Consider the following 24483-nt stretch of genomic DNA (forward strand, 5'->3'; position numbering starts at 1 on the left):
GCTGCACAGGGCCAGAAACCCGGCGGAGGCTTAAGGTGGTTGTAAGAGCACGCACAACAAAAGACACGCAATTGTACTGTTGTTGTTAGCAACTGGCCTTACGAGAGTACAAAAAAAAAAAAATGTTTTTATGTAACAGGCAAGTACAGCGAGGGAGAAAATGTTGACATGAAATTCACTGAACTGATAAAAAAAAAGAACAAAGACTTGGACAGAGACAGACGGAGAGGTGGCTCATCATAAAAATGATTTTATTATCCTAATTGTTATCAGAGGACAAATATCAATTTTCCACTTTTTTTTTTTTTTTACAATATATTACTATCATTAGACTGTTTTATACATTGTTTTATATATTAATAACTTTCAAAGAAGTTTGTACATGCTTTTGGGACTGACATTCCCTGGTCAGATGAAGCAGAAAAATTAGGAAAAAAGGCACATGATTGCTCGTGTCCACAGCGAGCAACACAGTCCAAAGAAACAAAGAACTGTAGTGGTTTGTGTGGGTGCGGGTGAAATGCCTCCCGGTCTGACGATGGGCTCGAAGCCTATGACACGTCTTGCCCAGCACATTATTTCCAAAGCAAGTTTCCAAATCACGGCCCAAAACACTCACCTTAATGGGGCAATTGACAGCAATTATACCTGTAAATTTACTCAGATGGACTCAGAAAAAAAAAAAAAAAAAAGTCACGCGCATCCACGCTCTTTCTCACCTCCACAGGTCTGATAGTTTTACAGTAGAAACAGAATAATTACTCAGATGTGGAACCACCTTCAGGGGATGCTCTCAGGTGAGTTGTTCTATACATGTAGCTGAATGTCAGAAATGTGGGCCATTTCTAACAGTGCAGCTCGCCGTAAGGTCTGGTGTAAACGCGCAGCTCAGTGTAATACATGAATTGATCATATTCTTCTTTAAGACTCGGTGTTGGAAAGCTCTGTGGCCTGAGGGAAGCTCAGTGTGCTCTGCAGTCTGCAGTGTGAAATACCACACACTAGCACTGGCGGTCCCTGGTCCTATTTGAACTGTCCACAGTTTGACATCCAATCGCGCCTTGAAACACTGGCCAAACTGTCTCAGAGGTTGTTCTCTGGCTTCAGTGCCTGGGATGCTTTATCCAGTTTCGTATCATCCACTTCTGACCAGAGCATCTTTGCACCACCAGGCGAAGGCCAAAGTTGGCGTCTTTGGACATTTCAACTTCCAAGCATCGGCCAGTGTCCCTGCTGATGATTGGACCATTCTGGAACAAAAACATGAACACAAGGCTGAATTTATAGCAAAAACAGATGGTTGCCTCAGTAAGAGCTCATTCACAGAATAACTCTCACATTTTAAAGCCAGTCACTGCTCAAACTCCGTGACAAATGCATTACTCTTTTATCTGTCCTGACATTTGTTGTGTTTGAAGTGCAACAGTGGAGAAGATCAGCATCAAAAGATCACATCATGTGTTTGCTTCTTACCTGTGTAAAGTCCCAAAGCCTCTGGGAAGTCCTTGAGACAGTGTCACATTTTTTCAGAGTGGGAGTGCGTCCTCTGCCATCATCAATGAGACATTTTGTGTCAGGCAGGAAGGTGGTCGACCCCAGGGGTCCAAGCTGGAGCAGCCCCTCAGTGGAGTAGCGGGCGAGCTGCAACACATAGTTACCCAACGTTTTACACACTCAACTGCTGGAGTAGCAATCATAGCTTAAAAAAACAAACACTCGACTTTTTAGAGGGCATCCGCGGGAAAGCACAAGCCTGAAATGTGATCCAGTGAGAAAATGTGATTGAATGTGGGTTGCATTGATGCTGTTTCTGCAGTTTGTCTTTTTGAGCAAAAAAGACTGTGGAAAGAACAGAAGCCGAGAGGTTAAGAAAAAAGCTTTTCAAGTTATCAGGCCGATGAGCAGACGCTGTACCGGATAGAGAGGCTACGGCTACTTTTTTTTTTTTACCCTTCTGCATTTCACCCCTCCAAAAAAACCAGACATCGGGGGGAGCCAATGGCTGATTGATCAGTGAACATGTACACACACACACACACACACATGTTAAAATGACTTAAGCAACTGAGTGCCCAATTTGCCTCCTGGCAGCCAGACCTGCATCATCGTGTGATGTTCCTCTGCTCTATTTTCTACACTAATGTCTATCTTCACTGCACAACCTGAACAAGTCCATTAATATTAATAATTACTGACATAGAACCAACATAATACCTAAAAAAAAAAATAAAAAAAAATAAATCCAGATCGCCTACTGTGCTCGAAATATGAAATACAGTATCAGCCAACAAAACATTTTTCTTTCTGCTTTCCTTAATTTATTGCACATAGGAACTCAATGCATCTCCAATTCAAAAATGTATCCCAACATTGAAACATTTAAATGTAAGATTTAAAGGAAGCTAAAATGTAGCATGGTATCCATTTTGTTCATGTCAAAAGATAAGATGCAAGTAGAGATTTTGGTAAGTGCACTTGAGTTGCACTCAAATACAGTCAAGATTTAAGCTTTTATGTTTTATATGCAAATTTATAAAGCTGTCTTCACAGAAATTTGCATTTGTATTTCAGAATTATTTGAAAGGGTAAAGCAGATTTTAAAAAGTCAGATTTAGTTCTTTGGTCTAATTTTGAATAAACCTTCTGTCATTTTTAATTTGACCAATTATTTAAAACTTTTCCACATTCAAAATTACAACACCGTGTGTCCTTATTATATATGCCACGTGTTGTTTTGTAGAATAGTTCAGTGTACAGTGGAGCTCATTATGCTACAATATTTCCCCAAACCAAAACCTGATCCCTCACTGTTTAATCCTGCACTTGAAAGGCTCTGTGGCGATACGTATCTATTACGTAAAGATACAGTAGAGATAGCATTTATTATTTATGCAAGTAATCCTCTCTGAAAAATGAGATGCAGAAGATAGGGAGGTCTTCGGTGTGGCAGCAGCCTGGCTGTGACTGCCCTGAATCACACACACACACACACACACACACACACACACACACACACACACACACACACACACACACACACACACACCTACAATCTACTTTCAGTTATTCATAGTCATGGAAGAATCAGTGTAGCAATACGAATGCAGACTTCTGAACAGCTGACTGCTGAATGGTTTGTCTTTGTTGATGGAAAAAATATGCCACATCTTTCCCTTGAATTTTACTCTTCTGAAAATCTTTAGAAACATTTAATCCGACGGTTTGACTTAGAAAATTTGATTTGATATGAGCAACATTTTTTACCTGAAAAGCTAAAGGCGACCCTTGTGACTTCCATCTCTTCTTCCCATGAAGATTAAAATGTAATGATATGAAAATGTATTACTGTGGTCATACACTGACACTCTGCTTTCATGTACTCGTATCAATGAATTTTAACATAAAAATCCCTCTAACTCATGTAACTTTTCTGAACAGATTTTTTTTTTTTTTTTTTTTTTTTTTTTGGAGCATGGTTGGAGAAACCAGAGCAGCAGTATGAGGTCTGTGTGTGTGTTTCTTCTCGTGATAAGAGCAGGTGCGTTTTAACCCGATGTTCTGCCCTAGAGGGCCGCTAAGAACAAACAGGGAAACAATGAAGCACCACTTTATGTGCCACTCAAGGTTCACTGGAGCTGGTTGGGTTGCTCGCAGGGATGCTGATGAAAATATATCTTTGGACGGAGGAATGACAGACATATACATACATATACATACAAATACATATACATACAAATATTTCAAACTCAGTCCTATTTTTCACGAGGTTGCAGCCTAAAGGTCATTAATACAGGCAGTTTTATTACAAATTCTTTATGGAATTTAGTATATCTGTCTTGGGGTATTCTGGGGTTGTATGACCCTAAACAGATTTAACCAAGGTGTAAACTACGACTGGGCACAAGGAAAACCTCACATAATCCGCGCTAATACCGGTTTACAGCTCAGTCTGGCAGCCTTGTATACGCTTAAACATTTAAAATGAGACCATAACAAATAATTAACATAAGGAAATGATTCTGCCAAGCCAATTAACCTGAGATTCCTGCAGCCACATTAGACGCTCCATTGCCTTCCTGCGATTGTAAAACATTTTGCAGCCACTTCTTGGAGGTCAAGCTAACCACGCATTTCCTAATTAACTCTTACTGCCAGGACGACGAAGCAAATGCTAGTGTTTGTACATTGTGTTGGGTTATAATCTGCACATTTCTACCTTTCCTGTACCTTGCTCCACCAGGAGGTTTTTATCACAGATTATGGCAAACGTCTTAAGAAGGGCTCGACTCTAACCCTTTCTTTGGAATCTGAGGTCCATATTTATGTTAATGTGGTGGAAGCTAGAGTCTTAGTCATGTTCGGAAAAGGCCGATGAGTCTCAAGAACAAATGTGAATTTGTTAACATTAAAACCCTTTGATTAATGCAGAAGCATTGGTAAATCATTCCACATTGATCTATGAATCAATGCTAGCCATTGTCCTTCTATCTGTTGTGCACAGCTGCTTTGTACTGAGTGAAAAGCTTCTCCTTCAGTTCATTAAATCCCTGCAGCCATCAGAAGACAGCAGGACAGATTATGTTGATAAATCTGTAGCTTCCTATCAGAGAGGAGCCGCTCTGAAACGCATCGCCATTACACGCAGCTGTCCACTGAGTTTACTCTGATTAAAGCACGTGCAAACAACATTTTGGGCTGCAACAAAATAACCACACGCAGACACACACACACACACACACACACACACACACACACACACACACACACACACACACACCTCAACAAACACATCAGACAGGTAATGGCTCGATATTCGACCTGTTTTTATGGGAGATGTCAGACTACCAGAGCTCATTAATCCTGCCTGCCATAAAACCAAAATACATCATCCAGACAAATATATGAAGCCTCTTATTACTTCTTGAGTTGTTGTTGTCTTGTGTATATTAGCAGTTACCATAAAGATGAATAACCAATATGGCGGAACAGACAAAGACAGGAGCTGCACTCGAATTTCATGAACAGAAAATCCAAGGTTGAGTAAAAATGCATCATTTACTTTAACAAGCTACTGCTAGGTGAGTATATGTGAGTAAAGCAATGGCGCAGGCTTTGTAGCTCCTCCACAATGCTTTCACTTCATTGTACCATTGGACAAAGGTGAAGCATTATCCATGATTTAGATTTCCACGGGGAGAGCTGGCGGAGGGAGACTCATTTCTCAGAAGTGCAATAAAAATATATTCTGGCCGGTTATTATTATTTTTTTTTGTAAAAGGAATGCAAAATCACAGTGTCCTACAAAATTGAATTCGGCCCGCTCACCGTAATGCCGGTCATCACTGTAATCTAATGATAGAGACAACAAATTCATCTCCATTTGTTTATTTCCCCCGGGGACAAGGATTAAAAGAGTCGGTGGTGCCTGACATTACGGGACCCCAAAGATCTCTCTAGAGGGGGCGGGGCATCAGCTGCTGGCCACCTGATAATACTCCTTCGAATGACAGATGATAAACATGTCACTCACAAGCACGAGTAAAGTTTGAGCATGTGGGAAATGGAAAAAAAAAAAGATGCATGAATAGCATTTGCATTATTTGTCTCACTGCGAAGAAAAAATAAGCACAAAAACAGGACAACAGGTTTCCACCCACAGAGCCATTTGTTCTGGGATCTATTCAAGTGAAGGTTACACTCAGCACACACATTTTGTTTTTCTTCTGTAGCATCCCACTGCATTTTCACATAATCACATGTACTCTCACCAGGGAGTACTCCAGTTATTCTGTGTCTCATCCACATCCTAACCACATTTAAAATGACTGTGATGCACTGCGCTTTAGACTTTACAGTCTCTTTAAAAAAGAATCCATATATATGTTCTTTGCCCGTCCTCTTCTCGTTAGCTGCTATGAAAGCCTGAATTATTTTAATTCGTTTGTAGATATCACTTTTTTGGTCTTCAAATAAATCTGCTAATTGTTTGAGTTTTTAGCTTCTGTTTTAGAATTTTTAAATATGCTATATTTGTAAGGCTTTGCAGATGTCAGTTCAACAGAATGAGAAGAAAAATAATTTGTTTAGGTGCTTTCATCTACAGTATATGTAGCACACATTAACAGCTGTCAAACTTTAAAAGTGGCACCACAAACATTTGAGCAAAATGAAGATGTGCCTTCGGTAAAGAGAGGAGATTTCCACCCTGCTGTTCCCACATTTAAACCTCTTCATTTGGTCCTCTGAGCGTAACACTGTATATGTAAAAACATTCTATAAATCTTTATGTTGTGCAATTAATTTTAAAAGCAGTTATGCTGTTTGTCCATGTCGCAATGGAGCATGTTGACTGATGTTTTTGCATTTTTAAATAAGGGCTTTCAAATCATCTGTGTGGATTTCCATCTCATATCCTTGCCTTTATGGACTCTGCAGGAAGTTCAAGTGCTAATTAAATAAGACAGGAGGCAAGAGGCAGCCTCGTCAGGTCCCTTTCATTTAATGTGATGGTTGCACATGGAATAGTATATACACAGTGGGTACGGAAAGTATTCAGACCCCTTTACATTTTTCACTCTTTGTTTCATTGCAGCCATTTGCTAAAATCAAAAAAGTTAATTTTATTTCTCATTAATGTACACTCAGCACCCCATCTTGACAGAAAAAAACTGAAATGTAGAAATTTGTGCAAATTTATTAAAAAAAAGAAACTGAAATATCACATGGTCATAAGTATTCAGACCCTTTGCTGTGACACTCATATTTAACTCACATGCTGTCCATTTCTTCTGATCCTCCTTGAGATGGTTCTACTCCTTCATTGGAGTCCAGCTGTGTTTAATTAAACTGATTGGACTTGATTAGGAAAGGCACACACCTGTCTATATAAGACCTTACAGCTCACAGTGCATGTTGGAGCAAATGAGAATCATGAGGTCGAAGGAACTGTCCAAAGAGCTCAGAGACAGCATTGTGGCAAGGCACAGATCTGGCCAAGGTTACAAAATAATTTCTGCAGCACTCAAGGTTTCTAAGAGCACAGTGGCCTCCATAATCCTTAAATGGAAAAAGTTTGGGACGACCAGAACTCTTCCTAGACCTGGCCGTCCAGCCAAACTGAGCAATCGTGGGAGAAGAGCCTTGGTGAGAGAGGTAAAGAAGAACCTAAAGATCACTGTGGCTGAGCTCCAGAGATGCAGTAGGGAGATGGGAGAAAGTTCCACAAAGTCAACTATCACTGCAGCCCTCCACCAGTCGGGGCTTTATGGCAGAGTGGCCCGACGGAAGCCTCTCCTCAGTGCAAGACATATGAAAGCCCGCATAGAGTTTGCCAAAAAACACATGAAGGACTCCCAGGCTATGAGAAATAAGATTCTCTGGTCTGATGAGACCAAGATTGAACTTTTTGGCGTTAATTCTAAGCGGTATGTGTGGAGAAAACCAGGCACTGCTCATCACCTGCCCAATACAATCCCAACAGTGAAACATGGTGGTGGCAGCATCATGCTATGGGGGTGTTTTTCAGCTGCAGGGACAGGACGACTGGTTGCAATTGAAGGAAAGATGAATGCGGCCAAGTACAGAGATATCCTGGAAGAAAACCTCTTCCAGAGTGCTCTGGACCTCAGACTGGGCCGAAGATTCACCTTCCAACAAGACAATGACCCTAAGCACACAGCTAAAATAACAAAGGAGTGGCTTCGGAACAACTCTGTGACCATTCTTGACTGGCCCAGCCAGAGCCCTGACCTAAACCCAATTGCACATCTCTGGAGAGACCTGAAAATGGCTGTCCACCAACGTTCACCATCCAACCTGACGGAACTGGAGAGGATCTGCAAGGAAGAATGGCAGAGGATCCCCAAATCCAGGTGTGAAAAGCTTGTTGCATCATTCCCAAGAAGACTCATGGCTGTACTAGCTCAAAAGGGTGCTTCTACTCAATACAGAGCAAAGGGTCTGAATACTTATGACCATGTGATATTTCAGTTTTTCTTTTTTAATAAATTTGCACAAATTTCTACATTTCAGTTTTTTTCTGTCAAGATGGGGTGCTGAGTGTACATTAATGAGAAATAAAATGAACTTTTTTGATTTTAGCAAATGGCTGCAATGAAACAAAGAGTGAAAAATGTAAAGGGGTCTGAATACTTTCCGTACCCACTGTATATAATACTGTGTAAAAGGCACTTTAGGTATTTAGATTCATATCTATCATATATTACTTCTGGGAGGCATCTGTTTTGATTCCAAAATCCTCCATCAGGACAACGACCCCAAACAGCGGAGTCATATTTTCTGCAACAAGAAGAACAAGGAGTCCTGCAACAGATGGCGGCGCCCCCACAGAGCCCTGATCTCAACATCATGGACTCCGTCTGGGATGAAGAGACCAAAGTAACTGAGACGGTCTCAATCCACAGAAGAGCTGTGGCAAGCTCTCCAAAATGTTTGGAACAACTTCCCGGCCAAGTTCCTGGAAAAACTGTGGCAGTCGAGACAGGGAAAATTAGTTCTGGTATAGGGACAAAGGGTGGTCACAAAAATAATAATTTGATTGAGGATACAAATATTGATGGCAGAAATCTGCAAAAATCTACTTTAGTAGTAGACATCGCAAAAGCAGCATGATTTTTTTTCAAATCCAAAAGCTGCCAATAAATACACCTTCCGTTTGACACAGTATGTTCAAGTTCTTTTAATATCAATTAAATTGAGATCTGCAGCCATATACAATGCAGATTTTATGTCTTTTATTATTTATGCATGCACCTCTTTATATGTATTTCTTTCCTGTGTTTGAACATTGAAGGTCCTGCACCCAAACATGTTTACAGGATGTATTGTGTGTTAAGACGAACCTTTTGGTTTGCGTTTGCTTCAGAGTTTCTTTTTGTTTTATGCAGCCTGTTGATTATACTTTCAGCATGCAAATTGTTTTAGCATGGTAGTTGAGGACAGATTAGCTAATAATGGTGATAGCAACACATATTTTTGCATAAATACTGAACTTCCATAGAATACTCACCCAACCTTTGACACATGGTAACTCATAAAAAAAAAAGTGAGAACACCGTGTGGGTGTGAGTGAGCCTTTAACACAAATCCACATCTTACTAGTCCTTCATCCATTAGTATCCTGATGGACATCTTAATTTATTACTATTTGACCATGAATTCTTGCTAAAAAAAAAAAGGATCCTGCATCACTCACAAGCTCCAGGAGAAAGCAGTGTGGAAGTTCTGTTCAATGAGAAATTAAGCAAACATATTTTAGCGTGTTTACTTCCACCACTTATTACATAAAATTAGATTTAATTTTTTTTAAAGATGACTTTTTTTTGCATTATGCGGGAGCATCATACACAGACAGGAAACACAGGGAAATAGAGCAGCAGATGAACTGCAGTAAGAGTCTGACCGGACAGGAATTGAACCATGGACTCAGTGCTGACAGCCTTTGCTTGCGTGATAATGCGCCCTAAATACTTGACTGTTGCTCTCCCAGAATTGAACTTAATGGGGCTTAAAGAGGAGAATAACTGCACCACATCGTCTTGAGGAGAATCCTCAAAAAAAAAATGTTCGAGTGAATATTTACATTTTCCTCAAGGGCAATACAAGGAAATCAAATGCAAATTCTAACACCTGCAATGTTGTTTGGAAAGAATCAATACAAAACGCTTGACTGACTGACAGATGAACTAATGGCATTATTGACAGATGAACATGGCTGCTTAATGAACTCAGCAGTCAACATGGAGAAATAAACAGCTGATGAGTGTGGTCTGACCTGGGAGGACATGCCGTGGCAGGGGTAGAGGATGGCTTTGTCGTCGTCCTCGGAGCCCTGGTCCAGGCAGTAGCCACTCGCCTTACTGTTTCTCACCTGAAAGAAAAACACAGGAGCTGCTGTTAACACTTCACATGTATATTAATAATAAATGTAATGACTGAGTTCATGTGAAAGGAGAAGCTCAGAGTGACAAGTCCATGAAAAATCATCAAGCAGTTTCCTCATCGCAGTTCTTCTCTTCCAGAGTCTTTCAGCTCATTGTTTCGGTTTTCTGACCCACAACTTCACTGGTTCACTCTCACCTCTCCCATAAGTTTTATTTCCAGGCACAGCAGGCAGTTTTTTTTTTCTGCATCTCTAATAAACTCCCTATGTTTCTACCTGTCTTAGCACCGAACTGCAGACAGACCAAGGTAGCAGCTGGCTACTCAACACAGCGGGGTAAATAGCAGCTAAAGTGTCAGATATTCTTCACTGGGAGATGAAAGAGACTGAACTAAAATGAAAGTGAATATTGAACAATTGGCATCTGTCAAGTGGACAGAAAAACAGAAAAATCTGCTGGATGTGTAAAGAAGAATTGTTTTTCTGAGTTTACAGCTTGTTTTTGCCGCCGCACAAGTGAAAAAAATCCATCGGTTAGAATTTTTGTTTTTCATTCGGTGAAGATGCTGAAGTGAAGAAAAGAAGACAGAAGCACTTCCAGCATGGCAGATGGGATAATAGTATATGACCATGAGGAGATAAATAATTGTTTCTTTCTAAGAAGGATTGTTAATATCACTGTCGAGTAGTTGGTGTTGCACAGCTTATTTTGCTCTTCACATACAGAGTTAGTTGAAAAGGAGGGAAGCCAACCTAAAGAAAAGCATTCTTTAGTTTTGCTTTTGGGAAAAGAAGTTTATAGATGATCTCTTCTATCAGACAAAACTTCAGAAAGAAACTGAATTTTTGCAGGGAGGATTCTTGGCTATACTTTTGCTCCAATCCCCCCAAAAATAATATCAGCACAGTATTTTTAAAGTTTTGTGTGAGTCAATCCCTTCTGCATATTATCAGGTTGTTGGAGGAGTTTTCTGAAAGTAAATCAATTGCCAATAGTTCGGGATTTCTCTCGTCCCTAAAATCTGACCCATTGTTTCATTCCTGTGTGCATGTGATACTGACTCCTGTCTACCAGGGCCGTTATGATCTCTTCACACAGCAGTCTTCAGTGCTTAATATAATCTCAAAGTGATGGCAGGGCCGTGATACGACATCATCATACAGCGTCGAGTCCCAGCTCTCTCTCTCTCTCTCTCTCTCTCTCTCTCTCCGTCTCCCCTGGGCCTCCAGATGATGGTGTGCATTGAGCATGAGCTTCAGTTCTGTTTGATTTGAATGCATATGGCTTCATTTCCAGGTTGTGACATATCTATCATGTGCTGTTGTCAGGGAAGGTTCCACTCGGCAGGTTTGGTCAGCATGGCCGAGCGCGGTGCTGATGCTCGATGACAGATGAGACTCACTTCTGCTGCGGCGGCTGTGTGGCAGCACAAGGTAACTGTTTCCCAGCTTGTCAACAGATCTGAAAAAGTGCCACTTAAAAGCGTCCTCTGAGGAATCCATTAGCCGGGTGACGTAGCCAAAACAGGCGGCAGAGGAAGCACAACGGGGGAGTAAATTCACCCAGCTCTGATTAATCTAGAGGTTAATTCTGATGTACTCTGACATGCAGAGCATATTGATTTTCCTCTGTTTTCCATTGTTAAAATTGATACGAGGTAAAATGGTGCGTTTCAGAAAACATCCCAACAGTGTCTGACTCAGGAGTGCGTTCAATTCTTCAACCTGTCATAATCCTGTTTTCGTCCTCCACTGTGCTGAGTGTGTAGCCAAGCCCAAAACAATCAAGTTGAAATGGAAAACTAATAAGTGTTTAATTAGAACTCATTATAAGGAAATTGCACCTAATCCTGTGTGTTGATGCTGCATTGCTATAGCAACAAGATACAGTACGTTTACCGTAGACTGGCTTCAGTTAAATTGTATTCATGTCATGGAGTTTAATATAGAGGGTATGAACCTGGCAATATGATGAACCCTGGTTGTTTATCTGCATATGCTAGCTTCTGTTTGTTTACAGCTTTCTTGCAAAGAGTTTTGTCCAAACTAAAGCAGATATCAACGAGCTGCTGACATGAATCTTTCAGGGAAATATTACTCAAAAAGACTGTCACAAAAGACATACTGATAACGGACAGCTCACAAATTAATAAGTTCTCACCAACCAATTTTCTGTATTTATCATTTGTGAAATCAAATTAGCTGCTGCAGCGTTCGCATCCTCTTTAAACCGCAGCTCTGTTCCTGTTACATCAACTGTAATAGAATTACAGATTGTGATAGCGCTAAATGAACATGCAGTTTATTTCCAGTAATCCTTTCAGCGAGTATTTTCCTCACCTCGCCGTATGTGATGGTGTTGTTGTAGATCCGCATCTCTGGGTAGACGTGTTCAAGGTACCAGCGGAAACTCCGACACTGCAGCCTTTTCCTTAAGGCCAATCGCTCCGAGACATCCCCGAAATCAACCCCAGGATTCTGTCAACAAATGGTGCAAAACAAAGACAGAAAAAAACCTCTTAGCCGGCGGGCACTTTACTGACAAGAGAGCTAGATGCTGGAGAAATGGAAGATGCCGGAGTGTTGAGGTGCTGAGAGGACGCACTGAGGATTTAGTGAGGAGATGGATAGATGTACCTGTCATGTGGGACCTTCATTGTTCTTTCATTTAACATGATCTGTGCTGAGCAGATTCTAATCAGCTGCTTAATTATGAGCCCTCACGGCCGTGTCTGCGTTATGGAGGTGGCTTCCTAGATTGATTGGGGGAATGCCTAATAGCTGCACAGCCCGGCAATGAGGCGTGATTCTGATGCAAGCACACACACACACACACACACACACACACACACACACACACACACACACACACACACACACACACACACACAAAGCCCATATCAGTGTGTACATATAAAGCGCACTGCTTAAATGTGCATGAATATGCAAACAAACGCACATTCTGTACAGTCATAGTAAATATGCACTGCCTATATATGAAAGGACAACACAGTAGTCTTCCCAGAGAAATTAATGCAAAGGCCCACATACACACACACACACACACACACACACACACACACACAAACACACACACACACACACACAGGTTTGCACAGCTATCTTTGTGAGGACATTAATTGACATAATGTATTCTCTCTTGTCGAAATGTCCTCAATCTGATGGGCTAAAACGAAAACTAGTCCTCTAAAAGATAGTTAAACAAGCACACACACACACACACACACACACACACACACACACACACACACACACACACACACAGAGCTGTCTTAATACCAGAATATGTTTCCAGGTACATACTTTTCATTATCCCCCCTTAACAAATGCATTCAATTTCAGTGAGATGATGTTTGGTATTTGGACTTTGGCGCCTGTCACCATGGTGAATCATAAAGCCGTGGCTGACCAAAGTAAAGTCGTGCTCTCAGCAGGTATCTTAGACAATAACAATAATCTGTGATTGTGTGTATGGGTAGGGTTGGGGGGTGGGAGATTGGGACGGGGGGTAAAAGGAATAATCATAGCGTTAGGTCTTTGTACTGTACACAAAATAACTCTGCGCCACAGGACAGCTGGGGTAATAACATGCCATGCCACAGTGTTTGTAATTACACTCAAGAAGGGATGTGGCCTGATTGGCAACTTTGTCAAAGTTGATGCCCCAGCACCTCCTGCACACCACCCCCACTGCTCCTCCACACTGGGCACACACAACAGCTACCACCGTTCTCCGGCTGGAACTTCCTACTTGCTCTTAGTGAGATGTCATGTAATGATTTTTGGGCCAAATTTCCAGATGGCGTCTCGGGATCAGCAGCGTATCAGACGCTTATTATTTTGTTATGAACATCAGTGCATTGTTTTAGTACCTTCACTGACATCCTTCACCGGCAATCATCTCATTCTGCACGGCTGAAGAGGCAATTAGGATTCAATATTAAACTCTTCATTAATGAAAGTAGCTGTTTATTATTTTGCAGCCCATCTCAAAAGACCCCCGAAAGCAATTAAGCTAAACTGACGTGTATGAGAATAGACTGATTAGATATGTGGCTCGTTTCCTTCACTTGGTGGACCTCTCTCATCTGTTTGGAGAGAGACTCCACTGCTCTCTCGCCCTGTCTTTGCTCTGCTGCCAGTGTGAAGGTCAAGTGGGATGAAATCTGAATTTAGAATTTCTATTGACTGGTGTCTCTGGAGAACCGGGCTTCATGTCTGAATGAGCAAGTGGGATGGGAGGAGAGGCGGGGCAACGGTAGCTCAGGGCCTGAAGGAGGGGTTGATCTAAGACTGAGAAAGAAAACAACGTACGTTCATGGGAATGTTCCAGGCCATGTAGACGTGAGATTTGTATTCATCCATCCACACCTCTGCGGCCCGCAGGGCGTTGCGCTTAGCGTAGTAATCTATGTCATTGTTGTAGGGTTTCTTGGTACGCTCAATGTGGGCCACTCTGGCACATGGCAGGACTTCCATGCTCCCTCCACACTGCCACACCTACACAGCAGAAAGAAAGAGAGTTACAGTTTCAATCAAACATGGCTTTGAACTGTAATTTCTTCACTGTGCTTATTGAATATGGATAAACATCATGGGAATGCTGGAGGATGCCCGCTGTCTCGGTGGAAATTTAAATCTACTGCTTAGCAGAAATGTGGACTTGAATCAGACTAGACGCACTGAGATTGAAGGATAATTCTACTTTATTACAGTTTGGTTCGTACTTTCACACTCTTGGCCAATAATCCAATGTGATTGTGTTGGAAACAAAAGGAATTGCTTGTCAGTCATAAAAAATGGCACAAATAAAGCAAGTAATAAAAGGTCAATGTTGACACCAGGGCTTGTAAACTGTGATGGATGTCTTCAGTGGTTTATGTTTGGTTAGTTATTTTTCTATTTAGCTTTGGTTATCCTTGGACTTTATTTAACCCTTTAAGACCTGGCTCTTTTAAAAAAGAAATTCAATCCGCGAAAACATGCAAAGCTGTAAGACCCAAATGAACAACTTTTAGCTTTAGGATAAAAGCAATATTTAAAAACTACAAAACAAAAATGGACATTCTTACTTCTGCCTACTGAAAAATGTAGATTAGAGAATGAATAACAGTCTCATAACAATGAGTCAGGGACACTGATGTTATTGAACCAGATCAAATTTTTTTTAACTGCCTTTAAAAGCCTCTTCAGTGATTGTACCAGTGTCAGCCAAGTTTCCCTTCTGGAGGGATCTCCAGAACTTTGCTCCCTACCCCATTTCATTTTTTTCAGCAATGTCCTCACCTTTCCACATCATAGCAATTTAGTCAGTGAGTACAGTCTAATTATTGTCAGTGGGACGGATGGACAAAAGTTAACTACCAAAATGATGATAAATTTACTGCCGGTCAACCAAAGTGTCCAAATTTTTTAAAGCCCTGCTACACTATCATTTTCTTCTGTTCCATTTGCATGCTTTGTTTGTTCAGAACAATTATAGTTTGACAAACTGTAAAAAAAAAATGCTTGCTAAATACCCGGCTGCTTCAGTTACTTGCCACCAGTTCTCATTAATCTTACACATCTTATGTGCAGAAATTCAATCTGCTTCACGGTATAAATTCCTATAAAAGTTCACTTATTTGTGGGTAAGTGATTACATTTGGCGTTTTACTGATTTACTGATAACTTTAGCTCTGATGTCCAAGTTCTGGACACTAAGGATGAAAAGACACACATCTTCATATCTACCTATGACTGAGAATAAATATAAATGGCGGCAGTTGCATCTTGTTCATGATTCTTTTAGGTTTAACAATTCATCTGCTCTCTGAATCAAAGTATTGCTTATAATATAGGATTTTACTTAAAAAAGTGTGATAAATGGATCGCTAAGTCTTTGGCTCATAAATACGGTCCTCGGAGAGTTACCTATGGCAACCAGAAAACCCTGAATGCATGAGTGCTCCGTGTACGGCATGAGGAGTGATATATAATGCCAGCCAGTAAATAAATGTCATCTTTAAAAGCATCAATCATGGCAGAAAGTATTGATTGACTGTGGACGGAGGGATGTTGTGACCCTCGACTGACACAGTCAAGGTAAGGAAGTAGTGACAGACAGTCACATGCCAGGAAAAGTCATTTCTCAGAGTGCAGCAAAAAAAATCTGAATTACAAACTCTCTTCAAAATGTCATTTTCCTTTGATATACAGTCTGCATATGTGCACATCTATGCCACCATGTGAGAAAGTGGCCCAGCGGTTACATTCTCACACAATGCTGTCAGAGTGCCACAGCATATGGTAATGTCCTTCTAGCCGTACAAACTGCCAACGCCTCCACCACCCGCAGCCTCTTAATGACAGTCGCCACAATGCGTAACAGATGTTCTCCTCCATTAATTTCTCTCTGACCCCGAAACGACACCCCCCGCAGGGTGTTTAAGGAGAGGACTGCTGCAAAACTATTTTCACAATTAGGAGAGGTGAAGCCTACGTTGAGCTGACCACGTTTATTTAATGGCATGAAGTAAACACAGCGTCTGGTTCGTGATCACAATAAGCATGTTTGGATTCAAACTCTGGGGCTCTCTTTCCTCCGATGGAGAGACAACAGCAGTGCCACTGAACTCTGAGAGCAACAAATGATGGCATCAAGAAACCTGAAAGTGCAGGCGTTGGGCCATCCCGCCGTTCTTCTGCTGTTACTCTGCAGAGTGAGTAGGTCAAGTGGTGATTCAAATATATGTTGAGAATCCTGCTCTCTCCAGTTTGTCACTGAGAAACTATGACCAACGTAAACTGTTTCGTGAAATCAAAACATTTTAAGTAATGGTGTGGTAATCATTGAATAATAAGGGGCCAAAAGAAGAGACTAACGTTTTTAGAAATCAATGAGTAGTTGTTAGGGCTGGGACGGACTTCCTGCCCCATGTCAAGGGGTTTTAGTATCTTGAGGTCTTATTCATGAGTGAAGCCCGCATGGAGCAGGAGATTGCTGAGCGCCTTCTACTGGAGGTTTGCTGGGCACATCCAACTGGTAGAAGATCCCAGGTTAGACTGAAAACACACTCGAAAGTCCACATATCTCATCTGACCTGGGAACGCCTCAAGATCCCCCAGAGGGAGCTGAAAAACGTTGCTGGAAAGTTAATTAGGATCGGCTCAGTAAAAAATAAGAAGCTATACACTGTAATCTGTGCTATATTTTTGTTTGTCAACCAGTCCTGTGAAAACTTTAATTAGAAAAGAACTAAATATGACAGCTGGGTACTGTAGTTTTTATTTTAATCAAATATTACACAAACAGGAGTAAATAGTGCATCATTGGGGGACTATTTTTAGCTGTGCATTAATACCACTTGGTGCTCTCAAATTCACACTTGGTGAGTATTTTCTGGCAGTATGTGGAACTGACTCAAAATAAACTACCGTGCGGTGCCTGTGTTTATTGTAGTGAAGGAACATGTCACCCAGGGAAACAATGTGACTCACTGATGTGTTTTTAATAGTTTATAACTACTGAGCTTTATGCCACCGCGGAACAAGATACACCAGGCTTTAGATACAGAGACAAACACTTGTTTATAGGGTTAGTTCATTGCTGTTGTAAAGAGATTTGTTGTCAATAGGAAACAAATTGAAAATCACCAGTTATGTTCTTCACATCATTACATATGGCTTCATTTTCATAGTATGTCTATTTCAGAGATATTCATATTTGTGGTAGCTACCAACGTTACGGTTACAGTGAAGTCTTATCCAATAACTAGGCCAAGATTACTAAAACTTAGCTTGAATTTATTACCTTTGGTGTTCACATATGGATATCAAAAAGCCAAATCCAATCACCAGAGTATGTTGTATTCACTGGTGCTCTTCTGGGCAGGCGAGGTGTTTGTAAGCCTTGAGCCATACGGCCAAACGAGCAGCGTTCATGGAAATGAGACACGCTCAAACATTTACCAAAACCCACTTCATTAAAATATTTCTGTTACGCTCAAGGGTGTATGAAAGCTCCTGTTTAATTGTACGATAATAAAGAAATTCGAGGCATCCATCCTCCGTTCCTCTCGCCCTGACACCCTTTGGTGCTTCGGCTGTATCAGCAGTGAAGAAGTTCGCCGGGTTCGAGCCGAGCTTAAACACCTCCATTGACTGGGCTGACCCCTCATCTTCACTGCTGATGATCCACAATGACCCTGGCCTAAAAAAAAAATCCATTAGTAGTTTGGAGCAGGCTTCACCTGCTTTTCTGCTGCCCATGACAAGTGCTGTTTTTCTGCAATAGCCTTCATGGCTGCTGCCTTTGTGTGGGTGTAAGTGCAATACCAATTTAATGGTAAGTCCCTGCAGATCCCACCCATCACCTTCGGAAACATAGTAAGCTCTGTATAATGCTGTCTGCCTTTGGTTTCTTTATCCAGGTTTCCTGTTTAAAATCAATTCGGTGTGTATGTGTAAAAATATCTACGTGTGTTAATTGCTTATGGACAGTTATGGCACACTCATGGATAGTTGAAAATGTGTATATGTATAATTGCAGTTAGCAGTTCGTCTGGCTCTAAAAGCAAATTGCAGATCAATATTTCTTCAACCATTTCCAGAAGTTCACAAACCTATTTGCTAACTAGACTCGTGAAACAAACTGGAGTGTATTTTCCTCACATTAAGCTTTGTGTAGTGTCACTGGACAGAAACCCTTTATTTTTGGTGAGTAAGGAGGAGGAGACAAAGTGTTTTCCTTTTTATATCCACATCTTTTTGCAAATACACAACGAGGCTATAAAAAGTGCCAAATTTTTTTTTTCTTTCGCATGGCAGCAGTAGTCTCCACTGCACATTATTGTCACAGTGCCAGCCAGTCATCTCATCTCATTCCAATAAGCATAATTTAATTTTAATTATATTGACTATGGTGTGTTGTAAATCACATGCTAACTACACTACTAGAAATTATTGAATATCACATGAAACTAAACAAAATACTTTATCTTCTGCCAATTTGTGTTACTGTAGGTGTTCCTAGGACAGTAAAAGAAGACTTCCAAGAGTCCTCCAGCAGTAAAGAAAAAAACACAATAGTGATTAAATGGACCTGCCATATGTTCTTATATGCTAAGCTCCATTTACCTCGTTGAGCCAGAAAGAATCTGAACGACTTTCTGAATATTATTTGTATGAGTTTCATTTAATGAAGTTTACCTTGATTGTCAGTATCTGTTACAAATAATTAGTGTGATTAATTAAGTGTGTTTGCACAATGTGTGAGCTTGTGTTTCGTATCACTTTACGAGAAGAAGTGGATAAAAACGGAGTCATCTTGCTGCTGCAGTTTAAAAGCACCTCACGTGTACAACTTTCTAAAACACTGAACGTCACGCCATTCGAGCTGGCAGCAGCTGATAGGTCACTCGTAACGGTGCTTCTGCTCGTTTTCAGTATTTATCAGTGTTATCTTCAGGCATTCTGGAGCAGGATCAATCACTTCGCTATCCTGTTTGCGTTTGATGGCATCGGCATGTTCACAGCGTGGTCACAGTGTTTACGCTTTCCCTCTTCCTTTAGAGATTTAGTGGTCAGAACATTTCGACAGATAGTCCAACTGCCTCTCGCTGAGTTGACACTTCTTATAGAAATGAAAGGATGAGATGCAATTTTGAAGGCAGTAGCTCAAATAATATTTTTACAACTCTAATCTTGCTATTCAAAAGGGGACGTCATTAGATAATCTACCAAAACTTTGACTGGCCAATCGCCACCTGTCCAGATGATGTACTATTAACCTGTGCATACTACAGCTCCTTTGTTGGACCCTCACTACAGTTGTTCAATGTTCTGTTTCATTGAAACAAATGAGGGAGATGTGTTTCTTAACCCTGCAAACCTTCTTCCTAAGATATTAGTCCACTAACTGTTGGTCTACATGCTCTTCAGCTGCTTACTGTGCAAACACTGTTTATTTGTACACTGTTTGTTGTTTTGGGCTTGGCTTCCGTTTTGTACACGCTTCATTGGACAGCACCGTCCTCTACAATGGGTTTTACATTTTCCTTGTCCGTGTGAAATGTGTACCGTAGCGAGAAGACAATTTTACTGCAATAGAGAACATCTGGTTACAATGTAGCTTTTTTTTGTCTCAGTTAAGAGACTTGTCTCGGTGATGTGAAAAGCTAATCACGAACAGCTAACTGTGTAACAGAGGGGAGAAGATGAGGGAGGCTAAGTTACATTTCCTCCTTGGTTTACCAGCGAACAACCTGGTACAAGACATCTGTGGGGAGTCAACTCTGCCTCTGAGGATCATCAACGTTGATGCGACCTTTTTCAATGCATGAAAGAATCACCGATCTGATGATTTGGAGGCAAAACAGGTGGCGCTCAGCAGATTGCTGGTGAAACCGGAGTGTTTCACATTCCAGGACTGCTCATGACTCTGTCCTGCAGCCTGTACAGTCATATACGGGGCAAAGCATTAGCAAAACAAATCAGACAAATGGTACATATAGTTTGTCCCTCAATGTTAAAGACATAATAAGGATGCTTGTGCTCCTGTGTTCATGCTGTAAAACACAACAACATGCTGAGAGCACACTTTTTATTGTGGTATTGACTAATTCATTTACGATTGTACTCATTTATTCTAACTATGTTGAACCCAGTTATTATCTGCTGCTGTACTTACAACTAAAATTGGAATACCTAAGTATCTAACAAAATTAGCATACAATTAAATTCTCCAAACACATGTAAAATAGATGTGTGCCTTCCTGTATGAATGGTGAATTAATCTTTAAACAACTCAAAGGGGTAATTCTGTCCAGATGAGACAGAGCTTAAAAAAGGGGGCAACATGCTTTCAATATTTTAATATTATGGAAATAAAATAAAATCTAAATACCAAATAAGATTGTTTTAATCTGCTGCCTCTTATGACATCCAACACACAGGTACTGCATTTTTTGTGAAGTCCATTTGGAGGTGACATTTCATCAAATTCCAGCCTGCACCATTAAGTGGAAGCACTTAATATAGAGTACTTTGATGTAGTGGTAATGTATTTTCTAATTTAATTTAATTGTCTCTGAACATGCAGTTAGTTAATTGCAGCTGGACCATTTGTGTGATAAGAGCCACGAGGTTACAGAAAACACCAGCCATAAAAAGGATAAAAGCTATTAACAGCGGTAAACAGGCTTCCATCATCACCGTTAAACAATACAGTCAATAAACTGCAGCAAGTGGAGGCTCATAACGGGAATGTAGACAGGTTTTGGATTTAAATAGTTTTTAACTACATATCTAAGACAGAATATTCTCATGCAGGTGAAAAGAAAACTGGAATTACTTAAACAAACTTTAAATAGTCAGAATTGCAAAATAAACATGACTGTCTATTTAAATTCAAAGTGGAGTCCAGTGCTGCTCATTGACATGCCCAAACCATTTGCTGACAAAGTAATCTGGCTTCAAACTATACCATGCTCAATTGATTCTCAGTCGCTGTTTTGCAGACTATCATGCATATTCTGCGAGGCTGGACGACCAGAAAAGGAAACGGAAGCGTGACTAAACACATGCAGACGATTATAAGCAACGACTCGAACTAAAAAACTTCAAGCTGCTTTTTGAAATTATAGAGGCTGCTATGAATACTGGCCTTTTGACCAGACATAGAGCATCAGTTGCTCTCCAGTGAATTAAAGCCAAAGGCTGAGGCAGAGATGGTTTGTACAATGTGTTGGATGAGCATGTTGGAAGGCGAAAGTGTTATACTACTATTATGATTGTGCACTCTTTCAGACAGTCTCTCTCGGAGGGTGTTCATAGTTATTTGCACACTCAAAAGGAGCGAAATAGAGAATGTCAATGGATAGAGAATGAATAAAGAGAGTTGGAGAAAGAAGCTCAAACCCTGTTTTATTCCTCAGCTACCTGACAGTCGGTGGTCCATCCAACAAGTGTATCTGTTGGAATATAATGCTGCCTCTAAGCCACTTGGAAATACTGTAGCTCCTGACTTTCAGTGTCACCGGTGCAACCTTTTTCAGAAACTGTAAGGATGATATTCATCATTAGACCTTTTCTCCATCCGTGGTCAAAATGGAAAGTGGAGCGGAGCAGAAGGAGCCAGTGAGCAGCTAAGAACCCAGACTGAGGAAGATGAAAGAGGGCGTTCAGGTCACACAGACTTCACATTACACCTGTGACAGCTGACGTATTTGACAGACAGGGAGGAAAATTACCCTGCAGTACCAAACAGAAGCCTCAGGTTTGCCCGAATGACCAGTAATCGCCCGGGAACGACCGGAGTTCACCTCCACTTTTCTCAGCTGTTCTCTGTATCGTGATTGAACCAGCTCGACCACAAACATATACGGGTAGGTGTGAAGGAATGTGGGAATGTCATGTGATTTTGGACATCCTCGAGAAAAAAAAAGATGATTTGGAGTTATTGACTGATCTGCTGTGTTAACACAGCAACACAAACAAACAAAACTGTGTCCTGATGTTTCTTTTTCTTTTTCTACTGTGACATTTTTCACCTTATTTCTCCTTTAACTGTTCTACATTAAAAAAAAAAAAATGTATGTTTAGAAACATAAGTTCAAAAATGTTCGGCTTTCTTGCGCTCGTCATTGTAATTGTGCCATTATGTGCCTGTTTACAAATCACTTTTCCCAGGATGCCTTTATGTCCTGTACACTCAGCATAAGTACACAAGCATACACATGATATCTGCCACACAGCTCTAAAAATCAATGCTTTAGCTAATGGTTTCTTCCTATTGACAATCCCACACATCAAATTATTGATATTTTGGAGTCATATTGCTAGAGGCGATATAAACTGAACTTTTAGAGCCATTCACACGTTAGAAAAATAACAAGTCTCTTAATTTAGGTGTTACCATTGCAAAGTGAAACAGTGCAGCGTCTGTGGTTGACCAGAAGGCATTAACGGACTTGTCTACCTGCTTGCTTGAAGTTTTTTCTTCACAAGACACCATGAAAATGCTTTAATTTCTGCTGTCATTTGTTCCTCTCCATATGGAGCTGAAGATAATTGCTACTGTGTCATTACTGCACTGTGGGCCCAACACTGGGAATTAATTCTGTATAACTCATCCCTTTACTTTCAAACAGCAACGGTTATTTAGTATTCTGCTCACATAGTGTTGGGACTTGTGATTAAAGGAAAACTTTAGGCAACTCTACGCAGTCTCTTTTTCTTTATTTGCAAAGAAACATTGCAAATAATTTCACTATGAATACATAAACCTTAATATCTATAACTTTTAAATTTGTGGATATTCAATTTTAGACTCAGTTTGCAGGCAAAGATCATTTTAGAACCTGAACAGATTGTCATCCTGCATGGTGACTGCTGCTTTCAGAGAAAGATTAATCCAGGAGTTCTACTTGAGTACCCATCCAAGCTGAGTTTTCTGTCATGTCAGCTACTAAATAGCATTCACGTAAAATCCCAGGTGTGAGTCAGTCCCTCAGCAGATGGTAAGAAAACTAGCGGTGATAGTTGGGGATTAAGACTGAGAATCACTAGAAAATACATCAAAAAACTGAACATGAAGTACATGCTCTTTTGTTGAATGACAATTGGAAATAAATAATATAAAATTTGACCGCATGTCCACAACCTCAACGGGTTCGTCAACATAAAACAAGAACTGAAACTAAACATCGCCAGCCAATGTGCTTCCATCACATTTTTATCAATGAAAGATGAAAAAAACACAAGCCTGCATTCATCTGGTTTTAAGCTCTCCTGCACCCCCCTATTACAACTCTTAAAGGACAGGCTGGTAGAGCTGATGGTAGCCAAATTTTGTCAGTCAAAATAGAAATTCTCTCTCAAAACAAAAATTTGACTCTTCGAATACTGTCAGTCGACTCAGTTCCACACAGATGACTGGACTCAAAAAACAAAACTCTTTCATTCATTTCATTCTGAGTGAAGTTAGGTTTACGTTGACCTGTGTCAGGAATCGTCCTTCAACTTCACGTAGAAATTCTCACAATTACCTTGGAAGCGAACCCCCCACAGACTTGCTGTATCCAACTTGAGTTGTGCGCTCACTTGCATCTGGGGAATTTTACACATCCCTGTTATTAATTGAAAAGCTCTCCACTCTCTGAGCTCTGTACCAAAAGGATGACTGTTTTTGCAGGATAGTATAACCTGTTTTAAAGAAATGCCAAGAAAATGCTGATTGAGTGTGCAGACTGATCAGGGTGTGCGTTTACATCTTCTTTCATCAAAGTTACAGGAACAAAGACATTAAGATATTAGGGCAAATATAAAGGGATTTGGACGGTGTCTGTCTGTGCTATCAACGCTGTTATTAGAAGGCAACATACATTGTAATAGACATGGAGCTAACCTTTTCCTTATTTAGAATGAGCTCTGGTGTCACCATCTATGTGATGTTTATTCAAACTAATACTAATTTAGAGATCTGAATGAGTAATTTTTCAAATTGTTGTGTGAGTGAAAAGAATATCAACAAGGAAATACAGTGGTAACACTGTACGTACTAACATCCTGTATTCATTTAA

General features: G+C 40.5%; 1 protein-coding gene across 1 annotated transcript in view; it reads right to left on the reverse strand.

The window, feature by feature from the left end:
- Nucleotides 1–234: 234 nt before the first annotated feature.
- Nucleotides 235–24483, reverse strand: part of galnt9 (polypeptide N-acetylgalactosaminyltransferase 9) — an 80348-nt gene continuing 56099 nt past the window's right edge. The window contains exons 7-11 of the mRNA XM_069178425.1: nucleotides 14237–14422; nucleotides 12242–12379; nucleotides 9794–9889; nucleotides 1474–1641; nucleotides 235–1250 (exon numbers count right to left, since the gene is read on the reverse strand). Of these exons, the coding sequence (XP_069034526.1) occupies nucleotides 1104–1250; nucleotides 1474–1641; nucleotides 9794–9889; nucleotides 12242–12379; nucleotides 14237–14422 (735 nt within the window). The 3' untranslated portion in view covers nucleotides 235–1103. The remainder of the gene's footprint in view (nucleotides 1251–1473; nucleotides 1642–9793; nucleotides 9890–12241; nucleotides 12380–14236; nucleotides 14423–24483) is intronic.

The sequence above is a fragment of the Embiotoca jacksoni genome, unplaced genomic scaffold, assembly GCF_022577435.1.
Source record: "Embiotoca jacksoni isolate LCO1_2020_lvr unplaced genomic scaffold, fEmbJac1.0.p SCAF_8, whole genome shotgun sequence".
NCBI classification, from domain to species: domain Eukaryota; kingdom Metazoa; phylum Chordata; class Actinopteri; family Embiotocidae; genus Embiotoca; species Embiotoca jacksoni.